The sequence below is a fragment of the Tupaia chinensis genome, unplaced genomic scaffold (assembly GCF_000334495.1).
Source record: "Tupaia chinensis unplaced genomic scaffold, TupChi_1.0 Scaffold000421_1, whole genome shotgun sequence".
Classification (NCBI taxonomy): Eukaryota; Metazoa; Chordata; class Mammalia; order Scandentia; family Tupaiidae; genus Tupaia; species Tupaia belangeri.
In genome coordinates, this window is record NW_006159926.1 from 1363326 (window position 1) to 1383839 (window position 20514).

General features: G+C 40.5%; 1 protein-coding gene across 1 annotated transcript in view; it reads left to right on the top strand.

The window, feature by feature from the left end:
* CLVS1 (clavesin 1) overlaps positions 1–20514 on the top strand; it is a 233043-nt gene that overhangs the window by 175512 nt on the left and 37017 nt on the right. Inside the window, exon 5 of the mRNA XM_006154776.3 lies at positions 16555–16665. Within this exon, the coding sequence (XP_006154838.1) occupies positions 16555–16665 (111 nt within the window). The remainder of the gene's footprint in view (positions 1–16554; positions 16666–20514) is intronic.

A 20514-nucleotide genomic window follows, 5' to 3' on the forward strand; every position in this document is an offset into this window, starting at 1 on the left:
TTAAGCTGAGATGTGCTGACTCACAGAGGCAGGCTTGGGCAGATTTGTAGTCCATGCCTTCGTGGTCTCTAATCCTCCTAGCGGTCATGTCCTCAGTCATCTCGCCAGGCCAACCGTGGGATTGCCAGAGCCAGAAAATGATGCAGTTCTCCTGTCTGGAACTCTACTGAGTAGAAAGTAATAGAAGAGCTGAAATTATCTTGGTGTTCCTGTTATTAAAGGACTTCCTTTAGGCAGGAGGCAGGTATCAGTGTAATCAAGATAACCTTTAAATTTACAGTCATATTTTCCATTGCTTTGTCAGAAATCTGACAGGTTTACACTACATAATAATTTTTCATCTCTGTCTTCTTTTCTCCCTTCCTCTCTTATTCTTTCTCTCTCCTCTCTATTTTGCTTTAGGTGGTGTTTAGTTTTATTTCTTTTCTGAGAGGTTTTTTGCAATAGGGCGCGTGCACTCGCCAGACAGAGAGAGAGAGACAGAGAAACAGAAAGCAAGAAATCACCCCCCAGGGGGGATGGCCACGCCGCAATCCCTTCTCCTCCATTCTCCTCTTGGGATCTTGGGCATGCACGTACATGCACCCGGCGTGAGTTTAAGCCACCGGGTCTGGGACTCGAACCGCGGTCGACTACATGGGAGTCCAGTGACATAGCCATTACACTAACTGCTGGTCCCGGTGGTGTTTAGTTTTTAAATAGAGATTTCATCTATAAGCTTATTCTCAGAAAAAGTGGATCTAAGTATGTGTAGGAACTCCTGGTGTCAAATCAACTTCCAAAGAGTCTCAAACATAGCTGCATGTATTTGTTCATCACCAGAGCTTTTGCTAATTCTTTTATATATATATTTTTTTAATCTAGCCTCTGCAGGACATTCAGTTCTCTCCTGATCTTCACATCTGGTTATCTAAACTATTTGTTAGCTCTATCCCAAGGAACTACAATAAATCCCAGAATCTGAATCATAATTCTTCAAACAAAGCACTGCCGTTTCTCTGTCTTTACTACTGGACAGTGAATGGATTAAAGGCAAGGAGCATGTCTTCTCTACCCTTGCCCGCCTGCACCTTATTTGTAGGAAGAACTCTTTAATTGCTGAGCAGTGAAATAGAATTTAAAAAGAAAGGGACGTCAAGGAATATTGTCAGGTTGTGGTGGTCACGGAAGGTTCTGAGCTGTGCTAATGGCAGAGCCAGTTTGACAGAAGGCCAGTTTCCTTAATGTGATTAAGGGATTGGCCACAGAGTTAGAATTGATCTAGGATCTAGAAAAACTTTATCCCTTAGAATGCCCTGATCTGAACCTGAAGGCAAAACCCAAGCCCATCCTAACTTGAGGAGACCCCTGCATTGGTACAGATTCTCAGAAGTCAACAGAAGCATATACACTAAGAAAATCCATAGCTCATTATCAAACAGAGCTCACCTCCCTTCCTAGAAAGCACATTTTCTTCTCTCATATATACATATATGGCACTTGTGTAATTGCTTTTGCGTGAGCTCTTCACTTCCTTGCAAATAGGTGGAATGGGACTTCCAGACTAATGATCACCACGTGGTATAATAAAGACTCATCACAATGAAATATAGCATTTTTAGAATGCTTTTTGCATCACTGAAACCCATTTATGCTGCCGAAAATGTTTTCATCTGCTCGCTTTGGTGTGGGAAATGAGGGTCACTGGAAGGACATGCATGAACTGAATAGATAAAAGTTCCCTTCATTCTTACTCTGCCTGTAAAGCTGCATGCATGCAAATAGGTGCATCTTGCCAATCCTTAAAAGACATAGTCTTCCCTTAGACTAAAGGGAAGGAGGCAGAAAGGTTAAAAGGCAGTTCCTGTGTCAGCCTCTCTCCTTGCCTTTGTTTTTCAGAGGAGTCTTAAGGGACAGAGGCAGTTCACTGAATTTGCAAATTTGAGTGGTCCTCTTCTAGTTTTCAAATAAGAGCTGTAGAAAGTGGGGAGGACAAAAGAGAATTAGAGAGGGAGTCACTGTGAAAGAAACTCCCCAGACTTGGCAAGGCAATAGGATCCTGGGTTCAGGTGTGTATTGAATCCTGTTGTGAAGCTATGTCAGCCTGCAGGCATTACAAATCTTAGAAAATAGCATTATTAAGTGCTTCATTATTCAGCAAACTGATTCAACTGCCACCAGTAACATATGTATCCGATTGCCAAAGAAAAAGAAATATCCTTGTCTCTATCATGTTGTTCCTAAATTTTGATCAAACGCAAAATAAGGCAGCTGAGTGATGCTTCCATAGTGCCAGCGTGAAAATGAAGTGCAAACAAATTGCCCATTGAAAAATGAAGTGCATTTTTAATGCATTGCAAGAATCACTTAACACTGTCCAAGGTAACCAAAGAAAATAAAGAAAAAACCCCTAGATAGGATGTCCTGAAACATATCCTTCGTCTTACATGTTAGCTTGGCACTTTTTGTTTGTTTTTAACTCTCTATATGAGAAAGCAAAAACCATCCTTCTTTTGTAGTTTAGCAGAACATTTATACAGAACATTCCTTAACAAGGATGACTCACTTTACCCATTGATTGCCACACCCACTTCCTTCAATCCTCACCCACTCCCTAACCCATGGCAACCACTAATTTGTCCTGTTTCTAGAATTTTGTTCTTTCAAGGATCTCATATAAATGGAATCATACAATATGTTACCTTTGTGGGATTTGCTTTTTCACTCAACAAAATTCTCCAGAGATTTGCTTAGGTTGTGGTGTATGTTAGTAATCAGTTTCTTTTAATAGCTAAGTTTATTCCATAGTATGAATGCAGTAGTTTGTCATTCACTTGTTGAAGAGCCTGTGAGCTGTTCTCTTTTTTAGATTTTACAGATATAGCTGCTATGAACATATCATGTATCAGCTTTCGTGTAAACATAAATTTTTATTTCTCTGAAATAAGTTCTTAGGAGTGCAATTGCTGCATCATATGGTAGCTATGTTTAGTTTTTTAGAAAATTGTTGAATTGTCTTACCCAGTGGTATACCATATTGCATTCCCACAGTGTATGAGTAATCCATTTTCTGTAAATTGTCACCAACATTTGGTGTTCTCACAGTTTTTAAAGTCATTCTGACAAGTTTGCAGTGTGAGATCTCATTGACATTTTATTTTTCATTTCACTAATGGTTAATGATGTGGGACACCTTCACATGTGTTTATTTGACATCTGTATATTTTCTTTGGTATTTAATTTTTTGAGCAATTGAAAGTGATTTTAGTGACTTTATGTTTTTGCTAGTATTTAGAAATACAATTTTTGTATGTTTATCTTACATCCTGCAACATTAATGATCTCACTAATTAGTTATCGGAGGGTTTTTGAACATTCTTTAATATTTTTGATGTAGGCAATCATGCCATCTGCAAATAAATAGAGATTTATTTCTTCTTCTCTAACCTATAGACATTTTAGTTTCTGTTCTTGTCTTATTGCTGTGGCTGAAGCTTCTAGAACTATGCTAAAAAAGAGTGATAAGAATTAAAACATTGTCCTTTTTCCTCATTTAGGAAAAAACATTCAGTTTTCATCATTCACTATAGTTGTGTGTGTGTGTGTGTGTGTGTCTTTGTGTATACATGCATATAGTATTTTAGACAGGATCTTGCTGTTTTACAATCCTCTTTCTTCAGTCTCCCAAGTATTTGTGAGATAGGGATAGGACCCCAAGAATCAGGTAGTCAGGACATAAGGTATAAAGATGGAGGAACAATACTCAAGCTTACACTAGGAACTGCTCACTCACATGAAGTGGCTTGCAGCAGTGACTCAATGATTAACCTAGGATGGCTTTCTTCATGTCCCCATTACATTCTGGAATCTAGACCATTTTCAGGGTACAAAGCTCTCAAAGACTCAAGCAAACATTGACCACTAGGTAATGGACTCTGGGCTGAAGCTCTCAAAGACTTGTGCAATAATTTACTGGAAGTTCTGTAAAAGTAAAGCTTCCTGGGACCAGCAGTTAGCATAATGGCTATGTCGCTGGACTCCTACGTAGTTGACCGTGGTTTGAGTCCCAGACCCGGTGGCTTAAACTCACTCCAGGCACATGTGCGTGTGTGCCCAAGATCCTGAGAGGAGAATGGAGGAGAAGGGATTGTGGCGTGGCCATCCCACCTGGGGGCTTTCTTCATGTCCCCATTACATTCTGGAATCTAGACCATTTTCAGGGTACAAAGCTCTCAAAGACTCAAGCAAACATTGACCACTAGGTAATGGACTCTGGGCTGAAGCTCTCAAAGACTTGTGCAATAATTTACTGGAAGTTCTGTAAAAGTAAAGCTTCCTGGGACCAGCAGTTAGCATAATGGCTATGTCGCTGGACTCCTACGTAGTTGACCGTGGTTTGAGTCCCAGACCCGGTGGCTTAAACTCACTCCAGGCACATGTGCGTGTGTGCCCAAGATCCTGAGAGGAGAATGGAGGAGAAGGGATTGTGGCGTGGCCATCCCACCTGGGGGGTGATTTCTCACTTTCTGTCTCTCTAAGACCCCTCTGCTTTGGGAGTTTTCCTTTTCTTCAATAAACTCTACTTTCTCTGTGTCTGTGTCTCTAATTGTTTATGAGTGTGATACAAAGAAATGCATTGGTTCACTGCTGATCCTCCACTGGTATTGGGCCTGATCACCCCAATAACCCCACATCAACTAGGACCATAGCTGTGCATTCCTGGCTCTTTCAGACAAGATCTTACCATGTTACCCACTTTGGTCATGACTTCAAGATCCTCCTGCCTCCCACTTGTGAGTAGCTGGGACAGCAGACATGTGTCATCATCATATCTATCTTTAGCTGTAGGTCTTTGGCAGAAGGATTTTTTATCTCAATTAATAAGTTCCTTTCAATTCTTATTTTTCTGTGAGTTTTAGTAAGAAATGGGTGTTGAATTTTGTCAAATGCTTTTTTGTATTAGTTGATATGATCATGTAATTTTTCTTCTGTGGTCTATTAATATAATGGATTTCTATTATACGGTACTGGGAATTCTTAAATCAGGTATGATAAAACAGGCAGATATAGAATTAACTGTTATAAAAGAAGAAATTTGTTATATACTTTCCTAGAAATGGAAGGTATATCATGTTACACAGGGTGCCACATGGAGAAACATACAGTCAGCCAGGAGGCAGAGAGCAAGGGGAAAACTTGGCAAGAGACTTTATTGTGCTCTTCACAAAAGAAACGGCCAAAGTGGGGAAAAGAGGACAAAACAGGGAAAAGAGGCCAAACAGGTTTAAATTTCGCTTGCTTATATAATTTCAGTAGGCTCCTGGATATAGGGACTGTCCTTAGTTGTCATGGTTCCTGGCCCTAGGGTCATTTTTGCATGGAAAATATGACCCAAGTACCCTGATAGAAAGAGGTAGTTTGGGCGCATATGCTTGCTAGAGAAAGACAGGGAAAGTGAAAAATCACTCACCAAGAGGTATGGTCACCCCACAATCCCTTCTCCATTTTCCTCTTGGGATTTTGGGAATGCATGCACGGCACACCAGTGGTGGGGAGTGAGGTGCGTGGGTGCTAAAGGTTAATATTAATAGTTAGTTTGCATGTAAAATAAGTGTTTGCAGACCAGTCATTTGCTCTCTTTAGGAATCAGTTTAACCCTGGGTGTGGCAGTCCCTCCCTAGTCAGAAAACCCTCAGATGTCAATGCATTGAATATAGAAAGTATAAAACATAATTAACACAATTTCATTGATTGACTTTTGAATATGATACCAGTCTTGTATCCCTGGAATAAACCCCACTTCATCATAATGTGTAATTCTTTTTATGCATTGCTGAATTCTTTTTGGTACTATATTTTAAGGATTTTCTCACTTGTGTTCATAAAGGACATTGATTTATAATTTTATTTTTTAATATTGTTTTTAATTTTATTGGTATCAGCAAGAAAAGTATGCATACTACTTTTCTATTTTCTGGAAGACATTGGCTACTATTGGTGCTAATTTTTTTTTAAAGAATTACTTTATTTAACTTTATTTATTTATTTATTTAAATTTGATCAGAGAGGGATAGAGTGAGAGAGAGAGAGAGAGAGAAAGCAAGCTGCCAGATCTGGGACTCGAACTGCAGTCGGCCATGGGGAAGTCCAGCGCCCTTAACCACCATGCCACCTGCCAGCCAGGGTGTTAATTTTTTAAAGTTTAGCAGAACCCTATAGTGAAAACAATTGAACCCAAAGATTTAGTACTAGCAGTAACTTAATTACAAATTTAAGTTTTTTAGGAGTAAAGGGCTATTCAAATGATCTATTCCATATTGCATGAATTGTAGATAGTTTGTGTTTTAAGAAGACTTGTTCCATTTCCCTAAATTGTCAAATGTGTAAGTTGTTTATAGCATTCCGTGTTTATCCTTTGATCTCTGCAATCTATAGTGATATTTACTACTTTGTTCCTGATCCTGATCATTGGTGACATCTCTTTTTGCTTCTGTGTCAGTTTTGCTAGAGATTTGTTCATTTTATTGCCCTTTGAAAGGATTAACTCTTTGTTTTATTGATTTTATTTACTATTTTTCTATTTTAAATTTACCTTTATGATTTTCCTTTCTTCTGCTTGCTTTGGCTTGATTTCACACTTCTCTAAGTGTTGTGGGTGCTTCGATTACTGACTCAAGACTTTTCTTCCTTTCTTATATTAGGCTGTCGGGAAAGTAATGATGTATTTTTCTGTTTTTCTATGCGAAAACACATCCTAACTTTCCAGACAACACAATAAATGTATTTAGCGCTAAACATTTTCCTGTCAGCGTTCCTTAGCTATGTCTCACAGATTTTAATACATTGTATTTTCATTTTCACTCAACTGCATGTATATTGTTTTGTTTCCCTTGAGATTTCTTTGACTGATTCATGGTTTATTTAGAATTGTGTTGTTTAGTTTCCAATTGTTAGGAGATTTTCTTGTTATCTTTCTGAAATTGAGCTCTTGTTTGACTTCATTATGAACAGAGAACATCCTCTATATGACTTCACTTCTTCTAAATCTGTTGAGGTTTTTATATGGCCCAGGTATGGTCTGCTTTGTCGTATATTCTATAGTCACTTGTGAAGAAAATGCATTCTGCTTTTTTTGGGTGGGATATTTAATAAATGTTAATTATATCCTGTTGGTGTGAAGCACTGTTGAGTTCTACCATTTATCCTTGATGATTTTCTGTATGAAAGTCTATCTTTTGCTTACAGAGGAGTGTTAAAATCTTCAACATTGATTGTGAACTTATCTGTTTCTTTTTTTCAGTTCTATGAGCTTTAGCATCATATATGGAGCAGCCTATATAGTTATATCTAAAGTGAGTTCCTTGTAGACAGTATATACAGTAGGTCATGTGTTTTTTAAATTATTATGTATTTATTTATTTATTTTTGCATTTTCTTTACATTATCAAAAAATGTTTGCTCACATACTCCATAGTTCTTGACAGTTAATGAACAGCTTTCAAAATTTCAAAAAACTGGATTTTAAAAATAACTTTCAAAATATTTATTATAATTTTGTTGAGACTCTATAACAACAGAGACAGTACGGTTTTAAATATTTTTGAGACAATATTTACATGTCAACTACTCTAACTTAGAAAGGAAACACCCAGCACCCGAGTCACACATGAACCTTCCCAACCCAGCCCTGAGTAGATCACATATCCTAATTAGCTCTGCCAATCTCTTTTAATTGGCATATTTACACCATCTGTATGTCAATTAATTATCAGAGCTTAAGTATGCCATTTTATTCATTTTCTTTTTCTATATGGTCTCCATTTGGTATGTCTTCATTTTTTCTTTCGTGCCTTCATCTGGACATTACTTCTTATTAGTTTTCCATTTAATTTGTAATGTTATTGACCATGTTTACTCTTTGTGTAACTTTTTAGCGACTGTGCTATATATTACATTACATATTCATAAGCTTCATAAGCCTTTTGCTTTCAGCATTTTGCCAGTCCAGGCAAAGTATAGAAACTTTATTTTACTTTCCATTCCTTTTTCTGCCTCAATGGATAGTATATTAATATTTGTCTTAAATATTTCTTCCACATACATTTGAGCCACATTGAAATGCCTTAATTTCTGTTTTAAAAGAAGTTTAAAATTCTAAAATTAATTTGGAAAACTCGAGAGAAATCAAAGCCTATAGAATTTATCGTATACTTTTGCTTACTTTGTTCTTTCTTCCTTCCTAATGATTCAGTATTTTCTTAATCATGTCCTCTCTGTTTTAGTTCATTTCCTTAACCTGTTCTTTTAGGGTAGGTATTTCGGCAACAAATTTGTCTAATTTTCCTACATCTGAGAGTTTTCCTATTTCTCCTCCATTTCTAAAGGACTTTTTTACTAGATAAGCAATCTCAGTTGATAGTTTTTTTCTTTCAGCATCTGAAAAATATTGTGCCACGTCCTGCTCGTCTCCATGGCTTTTAATGAGAACTCTGCCATTTCATTTCTTTTACCCCTAAAGGCATGATGCTGTTTTTCTCTGGCTACCTTCAATACTCTGTCTTAGTTTTCAAAGTATAATTATAATGTGTCTTTGCATCACTTTATTTGCATTCACACTGTTTGTCACTCAGTTTCTTGAATCTGTATGTTTATTTCTCTCTTGATGTTTTCAGTCATTATTTTTTTTGAGTATTTCTCTTGTCCTGCCCATTTTCTTCTCTCTTTCCATGACTCTTCCAAGGACAGAAAAGTTAGCTCTTTTATTAGAGCCACAGGTCCCTCAGGCTCTGTTCATTTTTTATGTCTATTTTCTCTCTATAGTTCAGCTTGGCTAATTTCTATTTTTCTATCTTCAAGGTCACTGACTTTCTTCTGTCACTGACTCCCATTCTGCTGATGAGCCCAACTGCTGGGACATAATTTTATTTATTTTATTTTTAAATCATTTTGATTATTGCCTTTTTTCAGCTCAAAATTTCCATGTGGTCCTTTGTCTTTTCTGAGACTTTCATCCTTTCTTTCTTTAATTGCCAGAGGGCATGCAACAAGCCTGAGAGAGAGAGAGAGAGAGAGAGAAAGCATCGCAATGGTGCATGGTCATGCAGTAATCCCTTCTTGTCTAATTTTCCATCTTGTCAGGACACTGGGCATGCATACATGCAAGCATTTCTTCAAGCTGCCAAGGCCAGGATTTGAACTGCAGTTTGCCAAGTAAGATCTGGTTTCCTATGCCCAACACTTAATCTCTGCACCACAGGGCTGGCCCAGACTTTTCATATTTTCATTTGTGTCAAATGTGTTCATAATTGCTATTGTGGTAGTTTTATGATGGCTAATTAAAAATCTTTGTCCGGTGATTCTAGCACCTCTGTCCTTTGGTCCTGGCCTTTGTCATTTTTCATTCAGTTTGATATTTTTCTGGTTCTTGGTATGAAGAGAGATTTAAAATTCTATCCTGGATATTTCTGTATTATGTTCTGAGCCTGGATCTTATTTAAACCATTTATTTCAACTTGTCTTTTTGGACAATACTCTATAGAGAAAGGAGGTATGCTGCCTCATTATTACCAGGTGGAGGTGGAAGTTCACATTCATCTCTCAGCCTCGGTTGCACAAGGAAGGGGGCCTCCTTATTACTGAGCAGAGATGAGCATTCTGGATCCCACATCTCTACTGACACTGCAGTAGCGTGGCCTTGTTACCAGTAGACAATGGTTGGAGTTTTGACTGTCCATTAGTCCTCCTCTGACAGCACCTCAGAGCGGAAGAGGTAGGGACCCTTAACACAGGCATGTTGGGGGAATCCCTGGTTCTACACATGGCATTTACTGCCACTGTAAGAGCAGGAGAGGAGGTGGCCAGTGGCCATCAAGGATGGAAGTTTTAGCTCTCTACCTGGCCTTCCCTAGCATTGCCATGGCAAGGGTGTTGTTCATCTAGTTACAGCCTCAACAGGTCGAAAATCCAGCTGCCCACTGAGCCTTTGCTAGCATGGTAAGAAAGAAACAATCCTACCTCATCCCCACCCCATGTGTTTGGCTGGAGTAGAGTGGTTATTGTCTGAAAATTTTCTCCCTTGTTAGTCAAAGCTTCTCCTTACCAGGTTCTTTGAGTAGATAATAGTCTTTTTTTTTAATCTCTTTTTTAAAAAAAACATTTATTTTATGAGAATGATAGACAGAGACAAGTAGTCTTAGTAGGGTCTCGTCCTGTAATCCCACCAAAGCCTTCCTACACAGCCAAGAGTCATGGGCACACAAGCCCAGCATGCACCAGCCAACTGGGGAACTGAACTCACAGTCTTCCATACAGATCCAGCATCACAAATAATACATCACCTCTGTGCCACTGAGTCAGTCCTTCCTTTGAAAGTTGTTTTTGTTTTATCTTCTCTTCTCTTGTATTCTCTTCTTTTTTCTTTCTTTGTTCCTTCCTTTTTCTTTCTTTTTTCTTTTTAATGAGAGAGCAGGGGTAAGAGGAAGAGAGAGTCGACAGCCATACCCCCTGAGCATGCCCCATCTTATCTGATATTAGAAGCTAGGCAGGATTGGGCCTGGTTAGTACATGAATGGGAAAAGGGGGTAGAGGGGAGAGAGAGAGAGATTTTTGACAGAGTCTTACCGGTTGTGATTCAACTGCCCTAGTCTCCCAATTAGTTAGAATTACAGGCATGCAATACCTGCCAACATACCTGGCCTGTTTAGGTTCACTCTGTACAGTGACATCCTACTACTTGTGCCCCTGTGACTAGGCATAGTTTGTGTTTTGATTATACTAATGTTGTTTCTAAATTGCTGCCTTATACTGCCCCAAATAAAGGAAATCCCAGGCCCAGGTGGTGGTACAGTGGTAATGCACTGGACCCACATGGGAGAGGTCCTGTGTTTATGTCTTGGAATCCCCTCAGCATGCCAGGTGCACGTTCATGCTTGAGATCCAGCCTGCCTGAGGTTGGGGTAAATTACAGCATGAGGCCTCAGTTGAGGGTGGCTGTGTCACTCTCCCTCTCTCTCCCAATCTTTCTTTCATAGAAGATATAAATATGTAAGCTTTAAAAAGGAAAAAAAGGGAGAAGGGGATCCAGGGAATTCTTCACCGTCCTTCACAGGACCCTAAGGCCCCTAATTACTCTGAATCCTTTCGACCTTCAGAGTCTTTAGTGGATGGACAAAGCCCAGGCCTTGGTTGTGCTTGGTCAAAGAAATAGGGAAAAGTATGTCTACTCCAACTTTGTGGGAACATAAATTTCATAATCATTGTATAGTAATATCTTCCAGTACAGTGCAGGAATCTTCAGGTACCTGCACACAGAAACCTTCGTCATCAGAGGAGAAGAGCATCTGAGGTCCTTCGTGGGGTCAGCTTGTTGCTAAGCCAAGGCCCCTTGCCCTCATTTCGAAGGCCCTAAGGAGAGGGTGATATGCTTTGAAAATGAAATAAACACAAAGTCAAGAGGAGAGAAGAAAGCAATCAATGGGACGTCTACGCATTGCTTAGAGTTAAGCTACACCACTTAACCAAGAGTAAGCTTACTACAACTCTTCCCATGCAATGGACATTGAGACTGAACTACAGGAGGCTATGAATCAGACAGTGAGTAACTGAGATGCAGAGAACTGCTACTTATCTAAGGTTTAAAGGCCTCATTTTCTGAGAGGGTGTATTGTTATGGTAAGTTCACCTTAAAATGAAACTGCTGGCTGAGCCCTGTGGGCTGTGGGTAGAGCTCAAGTTACAGGAAAATGAGTTGAAGTCCCTGAGGGCTCTGGTCAATGGCAGTTTCTAGCAAGTGCAGTTTAGCGAGCATAACCTAGTTTCCCATGTACTGGAGACACAAATATGTGCTGAATTGAAGAGGTACAAGGCACAAACTAGTTGGTTAGGGAAGAATGAATGACTCTAAACAAATTATTACACAATTGCCATTTTCTGATTTCTCCACCACTCTGTCTACTCTCTATTTGCATTTTTTGATAATGGATCACCAGCATCAAGTTGGTTATATTGTAGGCCATCAGTGAAATTCATCTATTTTTTTTTTTCCGATCTCATTTAGAAAGGAAAATAGGCAAGGCAAGAAGAAAGGCAGGGCGGGACAGGGCAGGACTGGAGTCTGGGTAATCGTCAGTGCTACTCGCCAATGCTTTCCGTCTGTCTCTTGCTAGGCATGTGGTACAATTCCACTTCCTGAGCCCTTGGAGGTCAGGCTGTGTAGCCTGTAAAAAGTGAGATAAGGAGCCTGTCACTTCAGAGACCAATCATGACAGCTGAGGTGTGGCCCAGCTGTGTAAGGAAGACAGGAGGGCACCACCATGCAATACTGGAACCAGATGGGAGGCCCAGGTTAGGATCCCCACTCTCATGAGCACACTAGGTGTGCCCAGGGGCAGCCTTGATCCTTGCTGGCTGGGAAGCTAGGGACAGGACTGTGGTGTGGGGAAACCCTATCAAGAGTACCTTTTTCTCATTCTCTAAGAAATAAATAATTTTTTTGAGAGGTTTTTGCTATAGGACATGTGTACTCGCTGGAAAGACAGAGAAACAGAAAGTGAGAAATCACCCCCCAGGGGGGATGGCCACGCCGCAATCCCTTCTCCTCCATTCTCCTCTTGGGATCTTGGGCACGCACGCACATGCACCTGGCGTGAGTTGAAGCCACCGGGCCCAGGATTCGAACTGCAGTCGACTACATGGGAATCCAGCGACAGCCATTACACTAACTGCTGGTCCCAAGAAATAAATAATAATTTTACAAAGGAATTCAGGTATGATTCTTTCACAAGGTTTTCCTGGGCTGTGGCTGGCAGGCCTGATCCCGATAGAGGAGGCTGCGCTCCTGGTGAGAATAAACCAAATAGGGCAGGACATTTAGTATGAGCTATGGCTCAGGCAGGCAGGACAAAACACACAGGACGTTTGGTTGGGCAACCTTCATACTTTTAAATGATTAAAAAGTAAAGGTTGTTTGATACTAAAATATGCCGTAGTCTATCCCAAATGATAGAAAATAGTAAGAATGTGTTCTTTCGCAACAGGATTATAGGTGATTTTTCTTTTCTTCTTTTCTGTCTCCTCGAATTTCCTAAAATTTCAAATAATGTATGTTTCTATTGGTCCAATCAAGCGGCATGGTGGTTAAGGCGGCTGGATCTCACATGGCTGACTGTGTGGTTTGAGTCTAGGACCTGGCAGTTTGAAAAACACACCACACATGTGTGCATGCCAAAATCCCAGGAGAAGCATAGAGAAGAAGGGATTGCAGGGTGACTATCCCACCTGGGGGGGCGTGACGTCTCACTTTTTGTCACTCTCTTTGTCTCTCTGTCTCTCCAGTGAGCTCACGTGCCCTGTAGCAAATTTTAAAAACAAAATGAAAATAATGTTTTTATCTATTTTTCACTTTTTTAGAATGTATATTATTTTTGTCATGAGAAAACAAATTTAATTTAAAAGAAACAGGCAGACACATTGTGTGATTTGAATACGTAATCACTTGAAATGATGTTTTATTTTCATTGATACATGTATAAAATATATTGAATTAACATAATTTTTTTGAACTTAGAGCATGTTTGAGTGCGTGAACTGCAGTCCCTAAGAATTCTAAGGAAAGAAAGTGCAGCATTGTCATTGAAACTTTTTTTTTTTTTTGAGAGGGATTTTTGCTATAGGGCACATGCACTCACTGAAGAGACAGAGACAGAAAGTGAGAAATCCCCCCCTGGGGGGGATGGCCACATGACAATCCCTTCTCCTTCATTCTCCTTTTGGGATTTGGGGCATGCAGGCACACATGCCCGGCATGAATTTGAAGCCACTGGTCTGGGACTTGATCCGTGGCCAACTATATAGGAGTTCAGCGAGGTAACCGTTATGCCATCTACTGTTCCCTATCATTGAACCTTGATATAAGTTTGCTTCAGCTCCTAAGAAATGCACCTACATGAGTCAATAGACACCCTTGGTGTCCTGGAAGACTGACTTGTGTGACTGACAACTTCTCCTTTATTTACTGTTTGCTAATTTGTTACTAACAAGCAAAGGTGACCAAGAATGATGGGCGTTGGCCATCAGAGGGTTGTGTTTGCTAATTTTCCCTTTTTCACCTTCCTCTATGCAATGCAATACACACACACACACACATACACCAGGCTCATTCAGGTATACATAGAACATTTGCACCTTGCCTTTATTGGACAGGAGGGCCTTTCACTTGAATTTTATAAGAAGGACCTGAAGAAAAGTGATCCTGTTTCTACTCTGGGCCCCACTCCGAACACTGAGGCACAGGGTTTTCACGTGTTTAGCTGAGCAGTCTTACCATCTGACTTGAATGGGATCATTCGATGCCCATACCTTCGACCCGGCAGCCTCAGCAACCAGGGCCGTGCTAGGGAGGATTTACAGGATCCCAGCCGTATACTTTTCTCTTTCAATCTCTCCGATGCAGTATTTTTAATGTCTTTAATAATTGAGATCCTGTAGACTAAAACTAAGAGTCTCTAGTCATTTTTAAAAGGTTAATTTGTTTGGACCAGCTGGTGGGTGACTTGGTGGTTAACGTAGCTAGATCCTTCATGGCCAACTGGCCAGTTTGAGTCCTGGACCTAGTAGTTTTAGAAACCAACTGGATGCATGTCTGCTCCCAAAATCCGCAAAAGAGAAAGTAACAGAGAAGGGATTGCAGTGTGACCATCCTCCTTGGGGATGGGGTGCTTTCTCACTTTTCCTCTCTCTCTCTGTCTTCAGTACATGTGCCACTATGGAGGGGGGAGTTAATATTTTGTTCGCGATTTTGCCTGCTGTTTCTCAGTATTATTTAGAATCTTCTCTCTTTATTAGCCAGAAATGTAAAAGACAATGGATTATAAATAGAAATAACAATTCTCTTATTGGTTCTACTTAAAAAGATAGTAAAACTCAATTTTATAAATAAACACTTTCCTTTTGTTCTTCTTTTATGAAGCCCTTGAGAGCCTACATTTATTGTGTGAAATAATGAAGTGAATAAGAAGTAAAAAGAGTTGAAGCTAAGGCTAGTGATTGGCACTTATTACAAAAGAAATACCTTTTAGAATGGTCTCTTCAGAAGGGGCAAAGAATTTTTAGACCCTGAACTGTACATAAAAGAGAAAAAAATAGCCTTATGAAGCACTTTCATATTTTTAGAATCAGATTTGGAATAGTGAGAGGATCACAACTAACGTACAAATAGTATCCCTTCAATGGGTGGTTCCATTAGGTTTTTAAAATTGAAATAAACAAAACAAAAGACATGTGTCTTGCAAAGTAGAGACCTCTCACTGAACTATTCCAGGTTAGTCTTCAAATGCTTAATTTCCATTTACTCCCTAAAATGGCTAGATGGAGGCAAAAATTATTTTAAGGTTTTCAAATGTCAACCCTTAAGCGCAGTTTCATGTACTTACACTGGAAACTAGGTCTCCGTGTGGAAGATGCCTAGGGATCTGTGGACTCAAAGGGTTCCCAAAAAAAGTTAATAACCCTCTTTCCTCATTACTAAAAAAGACCCAGGGAAGGCATTTCATATACCCGCAGGGGGCAGCCGGCTGCCAGAACTGTTAGCTCAGGCAGCCAGGTGCCTTCTGCTCTCATCTCGCCTTGCTAAGATTTTACAAAGATGTTTGTTGCAAATTGATTGACAGCAAGCCTAACAATTCAAATAGCATTTAGCATTCCTCCTTTTTCATTTCATTAGCCAAGATGAACCAGTCTGGGACTTACTCAAACTTTGTGATCAAGGTCCCTGGCTTGGAGGATCTAATTAGCACCAAAAAGCAGCTTCCCAGCTTCTGAAACACACGCTGATGCCCTGGTCTGGATTCCAAAATTGGAGCCATTTAAGAAATGCTTTCATTTCTGGATATTTGCAAATGTGTCCACAGAAAGGACGCCCATGTCTTCTCAGTTGAGAAATCAACTTGCCCATCAGCCAAGGAGTGTCTTTTTCCCACTGTGTCCCCCTAGGGTGGGTCAGGAGTTAGTCAAGAACCTGTGAAGATGAGGAAATGGTAAAACCTCCTTAGATTTTGGTTGATTCTGGAGAGGCCCACCTCTAAAGATCCTTTGAAATCTTTTTGCAATGTCTTCCTACAGACCAGTGCTCACTCACCCAGAAAGTTCCCCAGTTGTCATGATAAGGCAGTGGAGGGGGGGAGGAAAGAACCAAGAAGGGGAGCTAACAGAGAAGGGGAGCAAGGAGAGCTCTTGCTTGCACTTAGAGCCTGCAGGAACTGAAGTGAGTTATCTAACACGCGAAGAACCAGACTTGTCTCATGATCCACATGAGCTTTGGAATCGTGGGCAGGTCATATCGTTGTGATTCAGAAAAGACAAGCCTGGCACCTGGCACAGTTATGGTGTAGGATGAAAGGGAGAGGAGTAAGAGAAGGGGAATAGAGAGACCTGAATAGCAAGAAAGGACGTGTGTTTTCTTCCTTTCTCCACCCTCCACCCTGAAGGCAAAGAGAAGAAATGGCATTTTTGCAGGCTGCAGTGCTTCTGGTCCGAACTGACCTAGAGTGCTTACTAAGTGCATTTTTCTTTCTGCCCCAGGACAGCTTTCCTGCCCGCTTCGGAGGAGTCCATTTTGTCAACCAGCCCTGGTACATCCACGCCCTGTACACTCTCATCAAGCCATTCCTTAAAGACAAGACCAGGAAACGGGTAATGAAACACACCATGTAAATTCCAGACGGGGAAATCCAGAAACAATTACTGTTTTCTCTCCCTCTCCTTATCTTTCGCTGTGGTTTCTCTGCAGCCCCTCAGCAGTTAAGCCTCAGCTGGAGTTTGCAAATGGCTTGCATTTAATCAATAATTTAACAGAACTGGGTTATTTGCAGAATCCTAGCGATGAACCAAAGGAAACTTTGAAGGCATGCAAATACCAGATGCCCATTTATACTGTAAATGCTTATGGGAGATATTGGGTCAAGTCACTTTCTGTTCATGGAATATTTTAATAGCTAGCATTTTTGTCCCACAAATGCATTATCACTGTGAAGAATGTTTGTAATTTTTTTTTTCCTCCCATGGCTCTTGGTGATAACTGCCTATTCTCTCACCTGTTAGGCTGGAGGCATTCTTCACTGGAAATAATAATGCTCTTGTGAGGAAGGTTTTCAAACTCTTAATTACATCAGTTGACATTTGGGAAGCCAGCGTCTTCCATCAGAGCTGGGCTTTTGACATTCTGATTAGCTAAGTAACTGAATATTCCTAACCAGTCTGATACTCGGTCTCCTCACTTATAAACGGGGAAACTGACAACACAGGGTTGTTGCAATGACGTAACAAGGCAGTATATGAAAGCACAATGCCTTCCGGCAGTAGATTCTCAATAACTTTCATTACTTTTTATCATTTGGCTCTTTTTTTTTCTAGCTTTTTTTGGGTATACTTGACAAATGAAAATTGTGTATATTTAAGGTGTATAAGGTGATGATTTGATGTAGCTGCTGTGAGACGATTACTATAGTCAAGCTAATTAACACCTCCATAGCATCCCATATTACGATTTGAGGGGGGAGGATGTGCTAAGAATGCTTATGATCAACTCTCTTGACAAATTTCAAGTATGCAAAGCAGAATTATTAACCATAGCCACCATACTGTACTTTAAATATCCAGAAGTTATTCACCTTGCACAACTGACCCTTTGTAACCCTTGACCAACCTCTGCCCATCTCCCCAGCCTCCAGCTCCTAATGGCCACCCTTCTGCCCTTCACATCTGAGAGCTCAATTGTCCTTAGGTTGCAGGTCTAAGTGGGATCACACAGACTTGCCTCTCTGTGTCTGGCTTATTTCACTTAACATCACATCACCGGTATTCCTCTGTGTAGTCATACATGGCGGGATCCCCCTTTTAGCCTGTTGTGAAGATACAGCTTTATCACATATATTTAAGGTGTATAAGGTGATGATTTGATGTAGCTGCTGTGAGACGATTACTATAGTCAAGCTAATTAACACCTCCATAGCATCCCATATTACGATTTGAGGGGGGAGGATGTGCTAAGAATGCTTATGATCAACTCTCTTGACAAATTTCAAGTATGCAAAGCAGAATTATTAACCATAGCCACCATACTGTACTTTAAATATCCAGAAGTTATTCACCTTGCACAACTGACCCTTTGTAACCCTTGACCAACCTCTGCCCATCTCCCCAGCCTCCAGCTCCTAATGGCCACCCTTCTGCCCTTCACATCTGAGAGCTCAATTGTCCTTAGGTTGCAGGTCTAAGTGGGATCACACAGACTTGCCTCTCTGTGTCTGGCTTATTTCACTTAACATCACATCACCGGTATTCCTCTGTGTAGTCATACATGGCGGGATCCCCCTTTTAGCCTGTTGTGAAGATACAGCTTTATCACATTTTTTTTTTTTATGCAATCATACCTTGACAGGCACATAGGTTGCCTCCATATCTTGGTTTTATAGTGGTGCTAAGATTTCACTCTTAGTCTTACTGATTTCAGCCACCACCTGGGTCTGGAGCAGCACTCCTCAAGGGAGCTTGGCCAGGGCCATACTTTAGGATACCTTATATATGCCCCTATTACCGAGAGCTGGGGAGATCCAACTTTAGAGAAGAGCTCTGAGTAATCTGCGAGACTGACGATGTGAGGGATCCCTCAACCCCACCTGACACACAGGCCCTACAGGATTCCTAATTCCTAGTCTTTAGGAAATATTGCAGGAGGGCATGGGAAGGGTACTTCCCCAGACCCCAACCAAGTGTGCAATGAGGAAGTAGAAATCCCTGGTCTCAGGAGGCAGAGACATTCTGAGACATTTGGCATCTATCTGGGGCTCAGGATAGCACTAAGGACAGAGAAGTGTCCTGGACTATTTGCTGTGTGGCTTCAGGCTTCCCCACACCCTCACCTGCTACTCAGATGAGCCCGTGGGGATTCTTCCCACAATGTACACTTGTGGCTATGCCGCAGAAGGGAGTGTCTAAGCTCTCAGTGTGGGACAGAATCTGAGAGGTAGAGGGTCCAGCCTCCTGTCTCTGTGTTCCCTCAGGATGGAGAGGAGGGACAACCAGCCTGGATAGCTCTCCCTGTCCTTTAAGAACTGGATGTGGTATGTGTGTGCAGTGGGGGCAGGGGGTGCAAAAGTTTGCTCTAACACCAGGGATGATATTCAGCCCTAGCTAGCTTCAAGTACTCCACACCCTCTGAGGAGTTTTGTGAAAGCCAGAGTAAGTAAATTTCAACAAAAGAAATAGTTCTTATTCAAATTCAGTCATATCCAATTCCAATGTCAGAAAGCACATACTGTTGGGGCCGGCAGATGGCATGGCAGTTATGTCACTGGACTCTTACATGGTCGACCACAGTTCTAGTCCTGGACCCAGTGGCTTTTAACACATACTGGGCGTGTGTGTGTGTGTGTGTGGCCAAAATCCTGGGAGGAGAATGGAAGAGAAGGGATTGCAGCGTGGCCATCCTCTCCTACTGTTTTTGTTTTTCTCTTTCTTCCTGGTGAGTACACATGACCTAAGGCAAAAATCTCTCTAAAAAAAAAAATGAAGAAAAAGAAAGTGCATATTGTTTTTCAGAAGTGCTACAGTATTCTGAAAGAATTTAGCACTTAGCTTATTTCTCCCTTCATCTTTAAATCATACCATTACATCATAAATTAAAATCAATACAGAAGAATAAGGTAGCAATTGTTTATTACTGAGGTCCAGTATGTGAGTGTTTTTAAAAATCACATTTTTATCTCATTATGGTTAAATGTGATGCGTGTGTGCATACATATAGGTGTAATTTGGTGCAATTGTACTTAGGTGTAATTAGTGTGTTACATGTAATTATTTCAAGCCTACAACATAACAAAATATGAGAACAAATGTCATTATATAGACTCACTTTCTATCAACTTTCAGTCAATTCCTAAATTTCAACTAATGTTAATTATCCCCTTGTGGTTTATCACTTAGTGGATTTGTCTAAAAATAATTAATTTGGAATTTTTGCCCCTGTTTGGCCAGCTTCCATTATTATCCAATTATAAGCTCAGAAGGTGCAAACTAGTTTGGTTGTTACCCTCTAATGCAGACAAAAATGGAAAAGCACTCCAAATATCCTGTGATATATTCTCAGGCCACAGTTTTCAATTCTATTGAATGAGGACTGGATAGGTTTCTACCCTGTGCCCACACCACCTTTGAAACTAAGGAGCGTATGGAAGGAGCAAGAGAACACCACCTTTGGGCCAAGCTGCACTAGGGAAGTGGTAGCACAACTCTGCAGTGCTGGAAGCCATGTGAATGACTGGGGTTCAGTTCCTGGGTCAACTCATGCTGAACTGCCTGGGAAAGATGAGGGGAGATCATGACATGGTACCCTGTTGAGGGTGTTTGTCTTTTTTTTTTCTTTCTTTCTTTCTTTGTTCCTCTGTCATGAAAAAAAGAAATAAAGACACTTATATATAAAACACACATACACACACACAAACACACATACACACAACAGAGAAAACCAGTAACTCCTCTTTC